This window comes from Globicephala melas, chromosome 4, assembly GCF_963455315.2.
Source record: "Globicephala melas chromosome 4, mGloMel1.2, whole genome shotgun sequence".
NCBI lineage: Eukaryota > Metazoa > Chordata > Mammalia > Artiodactyla > Delphinidae > Globicephala > Globicephala melas.
Genome location: NC_083317.1, coordinates 27749815 through 27767712, shown reverse-complemented (window position 1 = coordinate 27767712; position 17898 = coordinate 27749815). Strand labels below are relative to the sequence as shown.

The 17898-nt window shown below is 38.3% G+C and overlaps 1 protein-coding gene across 3 annotated transcripts in view; it reads left to right on the top strand.

Moving 5' to 3' along the window:
- The first annotated feature begins 258 nt into the window (after nucleotides 1-258).
- USP25 (ubiquitin specific peptidase 25) overlaps nucleotides 259-17898 on the top strand; it is a 138845-nt gene continuing 121205 nt past the window's right edge. For all 3 annotated transcript variants that reach the window (XM_070045422.1, XM_030877759.3, XM_030877762.3), the window contains exon 1: nucleotides 259-727. In XM_070045422.1, the coding sequence (XP_069901523.1) occupies nucleotides 683-727 (45 nt within the window). In that variant the 5' untranslated portion in view covers nucleotides 259-682. The remainder of the gene's footprint in view (nucleotides 728-17898) is intronic.

Sequence of the window (17898 nt, the reverse complement as noted above, 5' to 3'; positions counted from 1 at the left end):
GGAGCCAAGGGCAGGCGTCGCGCAACCTGCCGCAGGGGCGGCTCCGAGGCCCGGCCCACGTGGCGCTCCCTCGCTCCACCCCCGGGAGCGCGGGTACGGGGGGTGGGGCTCCGGGGCGGCTCCGCCCCGCCCCACCGCCCCGCGGGTCATAATGTAGGGTTAGGGCGGCCGGAGGGCGGGGCTCGGCGCGGGAGGAGCCGCCGGGCGGGGGCGGTGACGACTGTTGGGGGAGGGGAGGGGAGGGGAGGAGGAGTCGCGGCGGGAGGAGGAGGACAGCGCCATTCCGGCCGCTCCCTCTGTCCCTTCTCCCTTCCCCGCAGTGGCCCGCGAGCCGCCAGCGAAGGAGCGCGTGAGTGACGCGTCCGGACTTGCTCGCGCCCTCCCGCGCCGAGTGTCCGCCGCCCCGCTCATGGCCCGGGCCGCGGCCGACGAGCCGTGCTGAGGCGGGCCGCGCGGAGTCGTGGGGCCGCCGCCGTGGCCCTTGCTGTCTGCGCCTCGCCGCCAGCCCGCGGTGCCCGCGCACGCCGGCCGCCATCGCCTTCGCGCCTGGCTGGCGGGGGCGCTGTCCTCCCCGGCCGTCCGCGCCGCTCCCTGGAGCTCGGCGGAGCGTGGCAGTCAGGGCCGGCGGGGGCTCGAGGAGCCGGACGCCGCCGCCGGTGTCGCCGCCGGCGCTGCGGGGGCCATGACCGTGGAGCAGAACGTGCTGCAGCAGAGCGCGGCGCAGAAGGTGAGGCGAAGCCGCGAGCCGGTGCGGCCCGGCCCCGCTCCTCCTTCTGACATGCCGCCTTCACCCGCCTCGGCCGGGACCTCCCCGGCCTCCCCCGCTGCCGCCCGGGCCTCCGCTGCCCTGGGCTTCCCCCTTGCTGCCCCCGCCCCTACCCGCTTTGGGGGCGTCGCGCCCAGTTCCGGGCTGCGTGTGGAAAGCGGGGTGTAGTTAGCGTGTTTCAGTCCATTTCCTTCTTGCCGATTGTTTTCCTGTAACAGACGGTGCTGGGTATTTGGTTGAGCGCGACCTCACATTCCTACACTCCTCTATATGGCTTCTTAATTAAACTTTATCTTCCTCCTCTTTTATAAAAAAGGAATAGCCAGTTGTCATCCCTTCTGAACCCAGTTTTTATTTCCAAGGTAGAAACATTCCAGGCCTGCTATTTTGCAAAAGGGTCTCCACCAGAATTGAATAGTCGGCCTGGCGGGACAGGTACATTAACCAGGTAGACTCGGTGTAAAAGTAGAGGATTTGGCTGGTTCCTTTTCCTTTCTTCCTCCCTCCCTCCCTTCCCTCCCTTCCTTCCCTTCGTTCCTTTCCTTCCTCCCTTCCTTCCTTCCTTCCGTTTCTTTTTCTTTTCTTTTTTTTTCTTTTTTGAATATAGAAACTGTCCCTTAAGGAAACCTTTCTGGCCGTGTTTATTCCAGGAATCCTTTGTCCCCTAAGTTTGACCTTGTTCCATCGTTCACCCTTTACTCTTGCCTTAGTCACACATTCGAATGGTCACTCACTTAAGAAAAAAATCTGCGTGAAGTTTCAGATCTTTTACGTTAAGTAATGAGAGATGCTACTTTTTTTCTAGATTTTGCTTTCAGAATCTCAAGTGCACTATCACGGCTTGCACCATATCCTGAAAAGTAGTTGGCTATGACTTAATTTTTTTGGGGGGGGTGATCATTGGTGTGAAAAGCATTTTGGGCAAAAGGAAAACATTGCTTTACTCGTCTTGGAATTATGGGGGTAACCAGCGTTTACAGAGAGCAGCTACCAAAAGTATATTTGATTTTTCTGGGAGAGTAGTGAATGCCCCACCCTGTTGTAGTTTTGGCATTGTTATATCCTACCTGTGCTTGATTTTAGAATAAGGGCTGCTGTCCTGCTGACTATGTGTATACACGCAGCTTGCTAAGTTTTTGCTTTGAGATTATTTTTAGAATTTTATTATAGTACTTGAGGTAATTGAAGATGCTCAAGAATTTTGGAAAGCAAGGATAGTGCATTGTTAGTTTAGGCGCTTTGGGAAACTTGTCTTTGGAACTCTTGTGTGCCGTACTGGTTAATTTAGAAGACTGTTGCAGACTGCAGTTTATTTACAGTGAAATAATTCTAGATTTAATAATGGGAGTTTAGAACAGTTTATCTCCTAATCCCCTCCATTCTGTTTGGAATACCTTAAACTTTAGTTTTTGATGTTGAGTATGACAAAGTCTTAACACTTAGAGGAGAATCTTGTGGTCATATGTATACTAAGCAATATTTAATAGGTTTGGTGTCGCTTCTGTTTATAGTTCTGTCCAAAGTTGAATATTAAAGGCTATGTGTTACAAAGTGGGAAATATAACTATTTTTCACATCTCTTAAATTTGAACATTGGCAAGAAATTTGTGAGTTTTTTAAATTGATTTTGGACTAAAGTACTTCTTTAGCATAAAATTAGGTAATGCAGATCTGCCCAATTCAGAGGTTTATGCATAAAATTGTGAATCAAGAATCAAATTACTGAAAGTGGTCCTGGCCACCAAGTCCAGTTTCCTAGTTTACTGAGTCCCCTCTTTAAACAAAGGGAGTAGTTGTTAGTCTAAAATATTACCATTATGATGCTGTTTTTAGTGTATGTCTGTCAGATCATCTCATTGATACTGTGGACATTTTTTTAGAGCAATACAATTGCATTTATTTTTATACTTCCATCATGGTGTTTATGTATTATTTTTAAAAGAAACATGTAATGTGTTTGCTTTCTATATCAATATACTATTACTTTGTTACTCAGAACTATTTAAAAATATTCGTATAGGTTCAAATACCTTAAACCATCCACTTAAAATGAATTGACAATTTAAATCCACCGTGCTAGTAACTAGGAAGTAGACTTCAAGCTAGTAACTAGGAAATGAACTACTTTAGAAGAAACAAAAGTGAAACTCTTTGCTTTTAAATTAGAAACTTTATGAATTATTAGTAAAACGAGAATTGCCTAGTGCATATTGCATAACCAAAATCTTAGCCTGTTTTCTGCTGTCCTTTAAAAAATTGTGTGTTGTATGCTCATGTATAATATTAGCTTTATATAAAGAGCTATATTTTGGTAGTTGGAACAGTTTTCTATTTTTCAAGATTTTTTTTTCTTCCAGAAGGATGTATGATTAAAAAAAAAAAAGCACAACACTCATATGTCTTTTGTCACCTACAGAGTAGCTTGTCACAGGGTAACATAAGGCAAGGGCTGTCTTTTCCTCTGATGTGTTCTTTGCTTGATTGCTCAAGTTTAGCCATGGCAGGGAGTTATGAGATTAATTGTAGCTGCAGAGAGCTGTTTTTTTGAGGTTTAAGATGATACAGGTGAAGTGGAGTTGGCAGCAGATTAGCTACAGTTAAAATCTGTCATAATTTTGTTCTTGAACATGTGTATTCGGCCTTTGTGCTTGATATTTACCGAAGTGTAGGATCCTTGCATCTCAGAAATTTGATTCATAGATTCAGGTCCCAAATAAGGATTTTTAAAAAAAATACATCTTTATTGGAGTATAATTGCTTCACAATGCTGTGTTAGTTTCTGTTGTAGAACAAAGTGAATCAGCCATATGCATACATATATCCCCATATCCTCTCTTGAGCCTCCCTCCCACCCTCCCTATCCCACCCCTCTAGGTGGTCGCAAAGCACCAAGCTGATCTTCCTGTGCTATGCTGCTGAGTAGCATTGACATATATACACTACCAAATAAGGATTCTTTAGGGCAGCAATATAGTAGCCTTCCTCTCAGGGACCAAATTAATTTGTAGAGTTAAGTGAGCTGGATACTATTTTCATTAAATGTATCCTCCTGAGTTAAATAAAACATAAGGTTCATAAGGGAAGGTATTTTGCCTATTTCATTTCACCCTAGGGCTTAGAACAGCTCCGTGCACTTAGTAGGTTTCAGTAAATATTTGATGAATGAGTGAGTGTTTTCTAAAAGGAATGCAAGCGCAGGGGTTATTTTAGTTCCCTAACTGAATCTCACGATTTAACATTATTGAGAAACGATGAAAGCTCGAAACTGTGGACAACTGTTAGAATAAAGGTGGTGTAGTGAAAAGACTAGGATGTGGGTTGATCTAAATCACCTTTCTATGACCTTGGGCAAGTCATTAAATGCCTCTGAATCTTCTTTTAAAGCCTTAAAGTTAGTATGATTAGACATGAGCAACTTTTTAAGGTCTGAGTGTTTAGTGTAGCAAAGCATACATTTATTCCAGACAGGGAGGATAAAAAAGAAATAGTAGAGGATGGAGGCAGAAGGAATCTTATGGATCAACAGTCAACTTTCACTTAGTTATACTGGGGGTTAGGTGGGAAGGATGTCACAGATTAACCAAATTAAGAGTTAAAACAAAACTTGCAAAACAATACAAGCTGAATTCAGGGTAAATTTCTTAGTTAAAATAATGTGGTATTTTCTAATTTAGGTATCATCTAAAGTTATAAAAATATAATACAACATTTCAAGGGAGAGTTAACATTATATAAATCACTCTAAACATTATATAAAATGGATATTCTTTAGTATGAAATAGTTGGTTATCTTGGTATTAGCATAAGACGTGGTTTGCAGAGAGAAAGGGATCCAGCTGCTTATTCCGTTTTTACTCCTTTCTTTTCTCACCTAATTTTGATTTGTTATTCTAACATTGTATCCAGCTGCCTTAATGAATTTTCATTAATTCTACTATTCTGTTGATATTCTTCAATATTCTTTGTATGCAGGCCATATCATTTGCAAATAATTATCATTTGACCTCCTCTTTGCCAATCTTTACACCTCTTTACTCCTAAACTGTTTCATTGTTTTAGCTAAGATTACAGAATACTACTAGGGTTAATACTAGTTTCTGTTATGTATTGTTTCATTGTAATATGAAATGTCCTTACAGTTACACGTTTTTAAAATGCTTTGAAATCAGATTTAGATGTTGACTCTTTATCACATGTCTTTTGTTTTGTTTTTTTTTGCGGTACGCGGGCCTCTCACTGTTGTGGCCTCTCCCGTTGTGGGGCACAGGCTCCGGACGCGCAGGCTCAGCGGCCATGGCTCACGGGCCCAGCCGCTCCGCGGCATGTGGGATCTTCCCGGACCGGGGCACAAACCCGTGTTCCCTGCATCGGCAAGCGGACTCTCAACCACTGCACCACCAGGGAAGCCCTGTACATGAGGTTTTAATGATCATATGAAAAGGATATGTATTTTTTTGAGAGTTATAGAGTTCTATATTTATATATTAAATGAACACTTATAGTGTCATTTGAATATTTCATGTTTTTTTCTTTATGTCTTAAATTCTGAGAGATACTGACATCTCTACTTTTAATGTAATTTCATCAAATTATCTTTGTATTTCTAATGGATCTAATCCAAACTTGTGTTTTTGCTGGTCTTTTAGTAAGATTTCATCATTTCCATATATAGTGATAACAAATTTAATCCTTTTATTGCCCTCTGACTTTGATTTATTTAAAGAGCCTTTTCTGCTCTTTTAATTCTAAACGAATATATTTAAGCATGTTTTTTTCTATAAATAATTAATAGTTTTCTCTCCTTCCCTGTGCCCTCAATAAGATAAGACTGTTTAGCATATTTTTACTTATAGCATTCTTGATTTTGTTGGGATAATATGGAATTCTAATTTAAATGATGATATTTAAAATTTTTTACAATATACCTTTCATCAAAAATATTACTTAATTGTGTTACATGTTAGTAGCTAATAAGTTTTTAAAAATAGGTGTTTAGGTGTTTAATTTTAACTATGTTTTTCTGTGTAGTTTAATACCGTTTGATTTTTTTTTGGTAGATAAGTTGTTAACCCTCTGTATAAGCTTATAAGATTTCTTCTTTGGTTTTAGAGTGCAGAAATTTCACACACGTGTGTGTGTGTGTGTGTGTGTGTGTGTGTATTTTTAACCATCCTGGCGAGGATTTTTGATCTGAAAACTTTAGTGTTCTTCTCAGGAAAAAGATATATATTTAAGAATTATTACTTCTACTCTATTCCTTTTTTCTTTCTCCTTCTGAAACTACATTATTTGAATATTAGATACCATTTATCTCTCTACCTTGCTTCAAATTTCATTTTATAATTTCTTTCCCTTTTTGCTCTATGTGCTAGGATAACTTTTAACTTTGTCTACATTATTATTTTTGTAATGCCAATTCTGCATTTACTCCCTCCACAGGTGGTGAGATATTTTTTTGTGGATTTGTTTTAATAATGTATACACTAGTTGGTTCTGAAGTACACAGAATTGAATTAATCATAAACGTTGGATCATGATCAGCTCTCTATGCAAATGTTTTTATTTACTTATGAAATAGCATATTAATCTTTAATGATAAGCACACATTGAATGCACTACTTAAAACACAAGTGAGAACTTTGAAAGGAACCTATATCTAACCATATAGTCCCCTCATCGCATCCCTCCATTTTCATTTGAGATTGTAATCAGCTTGAATCCTGTTTTCATTTTCCCCTTGAGTTCCTTTTTATTGCCGCTCTGAATTCCTGAAGGTATATGTTTTTAATTTTAGTTGTTTTAACTTTGGAAACTTTTTTCACCTTGATATATAAATGAAATTCATCTATATAGTAGTAAGAATTTTAAAGTTATGTTTGTAACATCTAGATCTTATTCTGTCTGTACTTAATATTTTGTACCTGGTGTGAGGTAGGGATCCAATTTAATTTTTATTTTGTATATGATTTTTTGTTGTTGTTAATCTTACCTTATTGAAAAGTTAATGCTCTCCCCCACTGAACTGACAGACCATCTCTGTCATATATAAAAGCTTTATGGAAAATGCTTTTTTTCACCCTCTGCTGTTTTGTTCCGTCATTTGTTTTGTGAATACCGTCCTGTCTTTGTTGCTTTGGCTTCATAGTAATCTCTAGTACTGAAAAAATAAGTTTGCCCCTCTTCTTCCGAAGTATTATGGTACTTTATCTTCCTTAGAAAGTTTAGAATAATTTTACCAAGTTCTCTGAAAAACCCTGTTTGAGTTTTTTAGTAATTTTATTGAATCTATATACCAATTTGGGATCATTAACATCTTTATGATTGAGTCTTTCTATCCATGAACAGGGTATACTTCTTTTTATTTAGGTCTTCTTTAATTTTTTTTTTTTTTTTTTAGTTTATAATTTTAACAGTAGAATTCTTACACATTGTTTGTCCTATGTAGTTGATACTTTCTGATAACAATAATATGTGGTGCTTTAAAATGTTTGTTATTTGTTACTGGTGTGTATGAATGCAGCTAGCTTTTGGATAGTGATCTTATATTTAGCCACCTTGCTAAACTTTATTCTAATACTTCCATAGATAATTTTGGAATGTCTACATAAAAGATATCATAAATAAATGACAGTTTTATTTATTTGCAATTTCTATGCCTATAATTTCATTTTTTCTTATACTAGGTAAGACATATGATAAATGTTGTTTAGAAGTGATGATAGTGGATGTTTTTGTTTTATTGCTGCTTTTATTTATTTTTTTTAAAATTTATTTATTTTTTCGGCTTCACCCCCCAACAAATGAACAAATGGTTTGGTTTATTTTCTTTCTTGTTTTTTACTCTTGTGAACTAAAACATGCCAGTCTATTCTGGGACACTGATAGTATAAGATCACACCCTTAAATGTAATAATTTCTAAGCTAATGTCACCCTAGGAGACCTTTATAAACAGCTATCCAGAGTTTTCTTGCTACACCCTGATCTTGTCATAGTGAAACAGAGCAGGACCCTATGGTCCTTGCCCCCCACCCCCCCGCCATGTCCTTAGCCTGCCTTTGTAAAAAAATTAATTAATTAATTAATTTATTGGCTGCATTGGCTCTTTGTTGCTGCGCGGGCTTTCTCTAGTTGTGGTGAGTGGGGCTACTCTTCGTTGTGGTGCGCAGGCTTCTCATTGGAGTGGCTTCTCCTGTTGCGGAGCACAGGCTCTATGTGTGTGGGCTTCAGTAGTTGCAGCATGTGAGCTCAATAGTTGTGGCTCGTGGGCTCTAGAGCACAGGCTCAGTAGTTGTGGTGCACGGGCTTAGTTGCTGTGTGGCATGTGGGACCTTCCTGGACCAGGGCTTGAACCCGTGTCCCATGCATTGGCAGGCAGATTCTTAACCACTGCACCACCAAGGAAGTCCCAGCCTGCCTTTTGTCTGTGGAAAAACTTATCGATGACTTCATTTTAATCCTCCTCCCTTATTTTCCCCATGATTTCTCCATCCAGTTTTAGTAATGTTTTATGGTATCTCTGTTAACTGCCTCACATCCTTCTTTATTGCTGTTTTTAAAGGACAGTTCGTTACTTTGTTACCTGATATACTTCTAAAGTATTTCTCTTGGACAAATACATAGGAGTGGAATTGTTGTAAGATATGGCTAAATGTTTATTCAAAATGGTTATACCATTGTACATTCCCATCAGCAATGTATGAGAGTTCCAGTTGGTCTATATCTTTGTTAACACTTGGTATTGTCAATTTTTATATTTTAGCCATTTTAATGAGTATGTAGTGGTGTCAGTGTGTATTTCCCTAATGACTAATGGTTTTGGACATCTTTTCATGTGCTTATTGGCTATTTTTGGATGACTTTTAAGTATTGTTTCTCATTTATTATTCAGTTTTACATTCTCACAGGATCAGCAATAACAAAAGCTACTTATTTTTCCAAGTCTGAAAATGGCAAAAAAGTTAAAGATGTTCCTAGAGGTAAAACACTTAGGAGCATGTACTGATATGCTTACAAAACAAAATGAAATTGCACAATTTTTCCTTCATTTTATATTTTTTAAAGTAATACCTCATAAAGAATGCTCACTACTGAGGAATGAAAAGCCTTTTCTTCTTCATGCCTCAGACTAACATTAATCACTTTAATAATTAATAGCACACACAAGAATAATCTTTATGATGTGTATTTTTCCCCACAGGGTACAAAAGTACTTTCACATTGTAGTTAGCTTGGAAGTTTGGAAAGAACTTGGGGGACCAATGATGGGGTGGGATGAACTGTGGACAGGTAAACAATTGAGCAGAGAAAGACTTTTCTTACGGTTTTTGGTCCATGTGAGAATGAGACAGAAGAATAGCTTGTTTTGAACTAGAAACTTATTATTTGTTGGGTTTTTGTTGGTGGTGTTCAGCCTGGAAGTGGCTCTGTTGGGGTGAGTGGCACTAACTTTGAGGACAGGTTTGGCTGCAGAGCTGAGAGCTAGGTCCTTAGCGAAGAGGAAAGATGTGGGGGAGGAGTATAGAGAGAGGGACCACGAATGAAGAACCATTAGTGGCCGGGATCTGATGCTGTGCTTGCACTAATGTGAGAACCAACCATACACCTGCATATACAAAAGTTTATGCATCATAATTTGAGCCAGAATACATGCAAGCTTGGGCTGGAGGTGTGGGGCTTGCTGTATCCTCCACTGAGGCCTCTGAGCTGGTCTTGGTGTGTCAGAAAGAGGGCCCCTAATGTCTTCCCATGAGACCTTAGAGAAAGGCTTTGGGTCAGGACAGGGCCAAGGAAGTGGGTTGAAAGGAAATTAGCAGCAGTCCACTGCCTCAGGTCTAAAATTTCCAGCGTTTGGAGGGAAGAAGGAGCTCTCTGCACAGGCCTCCTGGGGTCATGGGCACTCTTTGTGCCTGTTCTAGTTGTACCATACATATTCTCAGAACTGACTTCCGGGCTTCCACAGTGGCGCCGGGACTTCAAGTTGGTAATAAGCTGCAGAACTAATAGAACTGATGATATTTCCATTTTTGCTTGTGGCATCAGAGGGAGGGCACCCAGGGTATCTGAGCATGTGATGCTTTGGTGGGATAGAGAAGGAAGCATATGAGCATATGTGGTGGTTATTTATACTTATGGTTACACAAACTTAACCATTCTGGTGTTGATAACCTAATTGGTTATCTTTTTATATGTTTATGGACCATTGAGGCTTTTTTTCCCTGTGAAATTCACATTTGTTTCTGTTTTTTTTTCTTGGGGGGGTGATTGTTTTACCTTTTTTGATTTGAAGGAGTTCTTTATAGTTTATATACTACTTTTTTTTCCCCAACTTACATATTCTGCAAATATCTTTTTCCGTTTATCAGTATGTCTTTTTACTCCCTTTATGTTGTTCTTTCATGAATAGGAGTCCATTTTGATTTAGTCTTATATGTAATTAGTTTCCTTTATTTTGATCTTTCATACCTGTTTCATAAAGATACTCTCTTTTATTGCCGTGTAATCTTTTTCTTGTTTTGCTTTTGGTATTTAAGTCTTATTCCAATTGGATTTGAATTTTGCATGTCTAAGTAGGTGTCCGAGTTGATTTTTCTCATCTGGAGAACCAGCAGCTTTATTGAAAAGTTTCTCCTTCCCATTAATACTCCACTTGATGGCAGTATTTTTTTATCCTTGAGTTAGGACTGTTTTAAAGGAAGACAGGAAAGGAGGTTTCTGGAACTCTTTCTTGAACTAAAGTATTTTTATTATATTTTTACTGAAGCTTGCATAAATATAAAATAGATATACATTTATTATGTTCTATTGTGTAGCTTTTATGCACTGAAACCAAAAACCAACTGTTAACTCAGTTGTAACCAAAATTAAAAAAAACAGAATAACAAGGTTAGCTTAATTTGACAGATGGTAGTGTTTTACAGAAGCTAACTTGGCAGTTGCAGCTTCAGCCAAGGAAAGTAATGTATGTATATCAGGATATTCTTGTAAAATATCTTTATTAAACATTCGGAATAGATTTTATTGCTGCTGTCATCCACATTCCATCTGTGACCCTGGTACTTATTTGATAGCCTTTGTCTTAAGAGTAGTGTTCTCAGCCTTTTTGTTGTCAAATCTTCAGAGATGTGCCACCAAGAATGATCATAGTTTAAAACTTTTTTTTTTGCTATAGCTTAGTAAATGTATTGTAATTATTCTAGTATCTCTTAAGCAGAATGTTGAACTGAACAGGTTTTGTGATTTAGTGTAGAGTGGAATACACTTGCTGTGAATAAGAGGTAACAATTATAGCTTACTTTTAAGTTAGTGCCATATAAATATTATGTATTGGAACTTGTCAATATTTTGCCTGTGAGCATGTCTTAGTGCCTGGATAATCAAGAGGGTGAGATACTACTGTGCAGTGTGATAACTCCTTTTGCAGATACCATGCAACAGTATTGTACTGGAATAATAATTGTGTTGTAATTATTACCACTTCCTTTAGGAGTTGTTGAATTTTGTTGTGGTGAAAGTTTTAAACCTTTTCAAGTATGCTGCCAAAAATATTTAATATTTGAACAAGTACTACAAACACAGAGAAGTTGAGAATTGATGGGTAAGAAGACAGTAGCAAGTAGGCCTAGCTATGGGCAAGATTTTTGTAAGCTTGTCAGCTTTTGCTGTGTACTTTCAGTACATATATTTAAACTATTTACATTTGGGCAATACAGCATGGTAAAATTTGGCTGTTAATACCATATACTATGTGTCTACTTAACTGTAGGAGTTTTTGAAGGTTTAGTCTTTGATTTTCTGCTTTCTTCTTTGCAAGCTTTGAGAGATTATGTAGTTTCTCAGTCATATATGTTCATTACTACCAAGTTTGTATTTTCAAAATAAAATTTTCACCCTCACATAAACTCTTGTTTCAGGTTTTCAATTCCTGTTGTACATTTCTGCTTAGATACCCAGTCGACTCTCATTATCATGTCCATCCATTCATTTATTCTTTGTCTTAAGCAGATAGAGAAATAAATAATACACTATAAAAAAACTTATAGTTTGGTGGGTGGGAGCCAAAAATGCATACATTATATTAGAAGTTAAGTGAAGTATATACAGGATATATTGGTAGGACCAAGGAGAGGCTCTAAGAACAGGAAAGGCCTCATAGAGGAGGTAATGTTGAAGATGTATGGGGAGATTGAAGGTAGCATTCTAAACGAAGACAAGTCCATGAGCAAGGACAAAGAAACCAAACAATTTGGTGCCTTCTGTTATCTGCAAGTAGCTGTACGAGGCTACGCGTGGTAAAATAAAAAGTAAATGTTTAGTCTTTTCTCCCGGTTTCTGCCACAGAAATTTACTGTCTTTGTATGCTAATGAGATAACTCCTGGTTGGGGGACTAGATAGTTTCAGAATGGGAGCTGTGCCTCAGAAAAACCAACCACTATGATTAGCGAGTTAGAACTTTCAGCCCACTCTCCAGTTCAAGGAGGGGAGAGGGACTAGAGATTGAGCTCAGTCACCAATGGCCAGTGATTTAATTGATCATGCCCACATAATGAAATCTCTGGTGCCTTACACACTTTTAATAAGTGCTCAGTAAGCGGTGGTTCTTGGATAGCACTTGCCATATATGGTTAATTTTCCTCTTCCTATTGTTTTTGAGACTTACTCTCTTAAAAGTACAGAACTGCATCATTAACGTAGTATTAGAATACAAAAATTGCTTTTAAGGAAGTTGTATGAGTAAGAGTCCAGTTAGGACACAGAAACTACACAGTAATTTGAACTAGTAATAGATGATTGGCTACTAAAGTGCAGAGAGAACTCTAAAGAATAAAGGAAGGAATACATTTGGGAGAGGTCTTACTAAGCCCCAAGTATGAGATTCAGTTCTTACTGGAGAGGTTGTGATTGAAGCCCACTGGATGGAAGACAAGTTTGCTGAGGTGCTGGAGGCTGAAGGCTTCTGCAAATGGCTCTTTTATGGGTCCGGGCAAGAAAGCTTTATTAAACCTAACATTATATCTAGAAGAATGGAGTTCGTAACAGTCAGTAGGATGTATTATGAATGTAATTAGTGTGACCAAATACTGTATTTGCTTTAAGGAATTGTTTGTGACACGTATAGCTGCTAGGAATTATGTAGTATTCTAGTCTGAAAGTTCTACGTAAAGCATACTTATTAGTATAAGGGATTTTATTTTTGGACTGAAAGTTAATTATGAAAATTTACAGAAACCAAGAGACACATAAAGATTTAATTGGACACAAAGATTTTATATATCTTAGAGAGGTATATTAGGAATCAGCCAGATCATTAGCATCAAAAACAAGTTAAATATATACTTTATTTAAACTGAAAACGTTGCAGTTCAAGGATATGATTTGATTCACAGAAGTTTTGTTTACCCACATATTCCATAATGTAGGCATTCTAATTTAAAAACACAGTTCCAAAAGATTTTGCAAGTTGGGTTTTTGGAACTCTAAATGCATATTGCCATAGAAACCATGTTTCATGATATTAGGTTCTTATTTGGCCAAGATATGTATTTAATTTTGTGTGAACTTAGCTTATAGCGCTGTGTAACAGTATATTTGGGGAAAATTGTGTTTAGAGTTTCTACTTCTGATGCATGTCTTATATCTGCCAGTTAATAGGGATGGGAGATTCTATTAGGGGCACGGACATCATGCAGATGTTAGATTGGTTGAAGGGCTGGAGTGGAAGGTAAGGGTATGAACTCTTAGGTGAGGAAGGATGGAAACAAACATTTATTGAGGGCGAACAAAGTATCTCATTTCTTCACTTCTTATTTTTTTGGGGGGATTACATAATGCTTAAGATTGTAGCTCTGGATTCAATAAAAAGGTGGGAAAAGACTTTAAATTCAGAATTTCTAGCATTTCTAAGGCTAAATGTAAATAGTGAAGAATAAAAAAGCATACTTTTAGATTTATACATCCATAGAGGTATGTGATTAATTTATTTGAATAAATAAAAAATAAAGTGCTGTTAACCCAGCAAGATTGAGATAAACCTTAGCTCTCTGGCAGTAGAAAATACAGGATACCCCAACTATTCTTGAGATTAATATGTAAATTATTTGCAGTTGGGAATTTGAACAATATTGTACTGTACACTCCCCTTCAGGCAGGATTGACAGGACCAGAACTAGGTTATAAAGTGTTCTGTGAACTTCTAGGTGCAATGTAGGAAAGTGTAGAAAATTTGCTAAGCGGCGTGATTTACGCATGCTTCTTGTTCCCATCTCCAGTAATTAGTTTGTACCTCCTTCCTGTGGATGAGTTCAAGCCCTGTGATCTGACTTACTCCAGTTCATCTCTGCAAACTCTGCTATATTCATTTATTCAGTCAATATTTATTGAGTTCCTACTGTGTGCCAGACACTGTACTAGTTAGTTATCGGGAACACAGTGATGAGCGAAATAGAAAGTCTTGTGCTCTCTTCGATTTAGAGTCTGGTGATTAACATAGTATGTTATTACAATCTGTGGTAAGTGTCAGGGGAACCTCTAACCTTAACAGAAAGGTTAGACCTTTGAATTAGGAAGTTGAATAGTATTTTGTAGATCCTAATGAAAGAGGGAAGAGGAAGAAGGGGAAAGTAGTGCAGGGTGAAGCTAGAGATAGCTGGGGCATGCAAAGGGCCCTTTAAGTCATGAGAAGGGTTGTACTGTAGGAAAATTCCTCAGAGAGGTCATAGATTATTACATATGAAGGGAAATGAAAGGTCATCATGTTGTCCTCCTTAAAATTACGAATAAAAATAAAAAAGACTAATGAAATGAAGTTTTTTTTTTTTCTTATATATCTGGTTAGAGGCAGGTTTGGGTCTTACAAAGATGTACTTGAAGGATATATTATGTACTTGAAATTATCTGTCAATGAAGTTTGGGAACTTTTTGTTATGGTAAGAGATAACATGAAGTAAGGCAGTTCAGTGTTAATTAGGTATATGCAGAAGGTATTTGTAAAAATAGATATATGTATGGTTATGTACCTTAAAGGCAGTAGTATAGTTAATCCTTTCATTGATAGGCAACTTTGAAATGTTTACCATTTGGTGCCTAGCAATGCTGATTCTGAAGTTTAGGGCATGTGATTCTGAAGCTTATGAATACTTTGGGATTTTCTATCAAATTGGGTTTTTTTCTTCTTTTCTTAGAGATTTTGAGGTTTTTTTAGAGGTTATTCTAAGAGTTACTGTATTTTCCCCTGAAGATGAAAACCTTTGTCTTTCTTTCTTTTGCACTAAACCAAGTTTTGTTTATATTTAGAAATTCAGTCAAAGGAACCAAGGACTGACTTAAGAGTCACTCACCCCCTAACACAGAAAGCTTTCCCTGCCTTGTGGTCATCATTACTCCAGTTTTCTTGTACCATTATCTAAGTATTTTATGTCAGCATAGTAATGGATTTTTGGGCTGAGTTTTCAATTTTCACTGAATCTTTAATCTGCAAAATCAGATACCACAGAGAAAATGTGGAAGAGACATGGGCTGTGGAAGTTGAAAAATTAGTCAGTCATTTCTGTCTCTGTACTCATTAGTCTCTTAAATATTCTATTAGTTATAAAATGAGAGTAACTTTCTAGAGGGTTTATGTGTGTGCACGTGCACGTGTATTAAATGATATTATACACCGGAAGCACTTAAAACAGTCTGGCATACAGCAGGAGCATAATAAATGCTTGTCTTCTGTTTTGGCTTAAGCCAGTGATCATTTTTTGCATTCTCAAGAAGTTACACCAATGTTAAATATGCTGTAGTCTTACTTAAACAGATTTAAAACAGACCCAGCATTACGTAGGATGAACGGCAGGGGGTGGGGTGGGGAGACGGAATTTCTGTGAAACACTCTGATCCTTACTTTATATTGAAATTACTGATGCCTTCTTCTCCCTGAAGTGCATAGTACTGGATTTTGCACGTAGTAGGTACTTAAGGATGTCATCACTCAGTAAAGATTACATCGAGGAAGGAATCTGAAGGCCTGTAGATAGTCTTGGTTTGTTTGCTTATTGATTTTTGTAGTGTTTGCAAGCCATTGAATCTCTTTGAACATTGTGTCTTGGTCTTCTTGGTCCAGCAGTGTGAACATGTTGCACCCACCTCCTTATACTTTAGTAGATAAGAAATCCACACAAGGAAGACCTCAGAGCTCAGAAAAGGAATTCTAGAAATGATAGTGGGTTAGATCCACCTTGGATCCAAAATCGCTAGTCAAGGAGGAGAGAACCATATGCAGGACGTTTTTAGTTGAGGATCAGGGTATATCAGACCAGAAGTTTGGTGAATAAGAAGGTGCAGACCTTGAAAGAAGACCAGGGTCTTAATCACAACAGAAATAATAGCAACAAAAACATATAATTGTAGGAAATGAAGGTGCACATTTTCAAAGATAGAAAAAGCACAGCTGGAAGATGCCAATAACAAAGGGGAAAACTTGACAAATGAGGTGGCTTCTCTACCATAAACTTAGAATTTTTCTCATAGCTCGCCTCTTTCGATCTCAGTCCTGTTTCTTGCTAACTTAGTTAAGAAAATACATTTACTTTTTCTCCTTCCCACTCTGCCTTCTTCCCCACCCTCATCCTTTTCTCTTTATTGTTTCATTTTTCAGTCAAAATTCATGAGATGAAGAACCGTGCACCTGAATTATTTTATTAGGATATTTAGCTGACATTATTGTGAAAGATGAACAAAATACTAAGTGAAAACAAAGTCTTAGGACTTCCCTGGCGGCGCAGTGGTTAAGAATCTGCCTGCCAATGCAGGGGACACGGGTTTGAGCCCTGGTCCGGGAAGATCCCACATGCCACAGAGCAACTAAGCCCGTGCACCACAACTACTGAGCCTGAGCTCTAGAGCCCATGAGCCTCAACTGCTGAGCCCTTGTGCTACGACTACTGAAGCCCATGTGCCTACAGCCCATGCTCCACAACAAGAGAAGCCACCACAATGAGGAGCCCACACAACACAATGAAGAGTAGCCCCCGCTCGCTGCAACTAGAGAAAGCCTGCACGCAGCAAAGAGGACCCAACACAGCCAAAGATAGATAGATAGATAGAGAGATAGATAGATAGATAGATTAATTAATTAATTAAAAAAAGTTTTAGACATTGCTTCTCTTCATAAAATACTCAGTATTCTTATAATACTCTCTAGCAGTCAACTATCAGTGTAACAGACCACAGCAAAAGTTAGTGGCATACCAAAATATTGTCATCGTGTTCAGATTGGTTGGTTGGGGTGGCTCTTCTCACATGCCCCATTCTTCTGGGGCAACAAGTGGGCTACCCAGCTTATGTTCTTCTTGAGGAAGTTGCAGAAGTTCAATAGGGGAAGCCCAACCATGCAAGCACATTTCATGTCTGCTTGCATACTGTTTGCTAATATGCCATTGATGAAAGCTTGTCACATGGCCAAGCCTATCATCAGTACAACAAGGAAATATATCGTGTTTCTAGTGAGAGGAGGTGAGAAGTGGCAAAGGGTGTGGGTACAGAGATGGGAGAAGAATTGGGAGTCTAATGCAATGCAGGCTCTGTAAACTTTTCTGGGTTTTACATTCTTTTTTACATCTTACCTTGTACTTATTAACATATACACACAAAATTTTGTATTTTACCACTTTAGCTTAATATGATTTTGTAAAGATTAACTGCTATATAGATTATATATTTGCTATTTAAAAATACACAGTTGTTTGCTTAAATCAAACTGTGCTTCTAGGTTCATTTATATCAAAATCATTTGAGATGCTTCCTAAAATTGCAGATCCCCTAACAGATCCCCTAGCAGATCCAGATGGCCCTGGAATCACAATTTCTGGGTGTGGCGCCTGGGAATCTTCTTTATTGACAAATTTATCAAGGCATTCTTTTGCACATTACAGTTTAGAACCTCTTCCTTAGTGGAAGGACATTTGCATTGTTTGCATTTTTCCAGCATTATAAATAATAGCGAGCATCATTTGTACACATGACTGATTTCTTTGGGGTATTCAACAGTCTTTTCCTGATACACGATTGAATAATTGCAGTTGAGGAAAATTATATTCTGTGTAAAGAATGGAGTTTGGAGTGCTGGTAGGGGTGATTACAAACAAGCTTGTA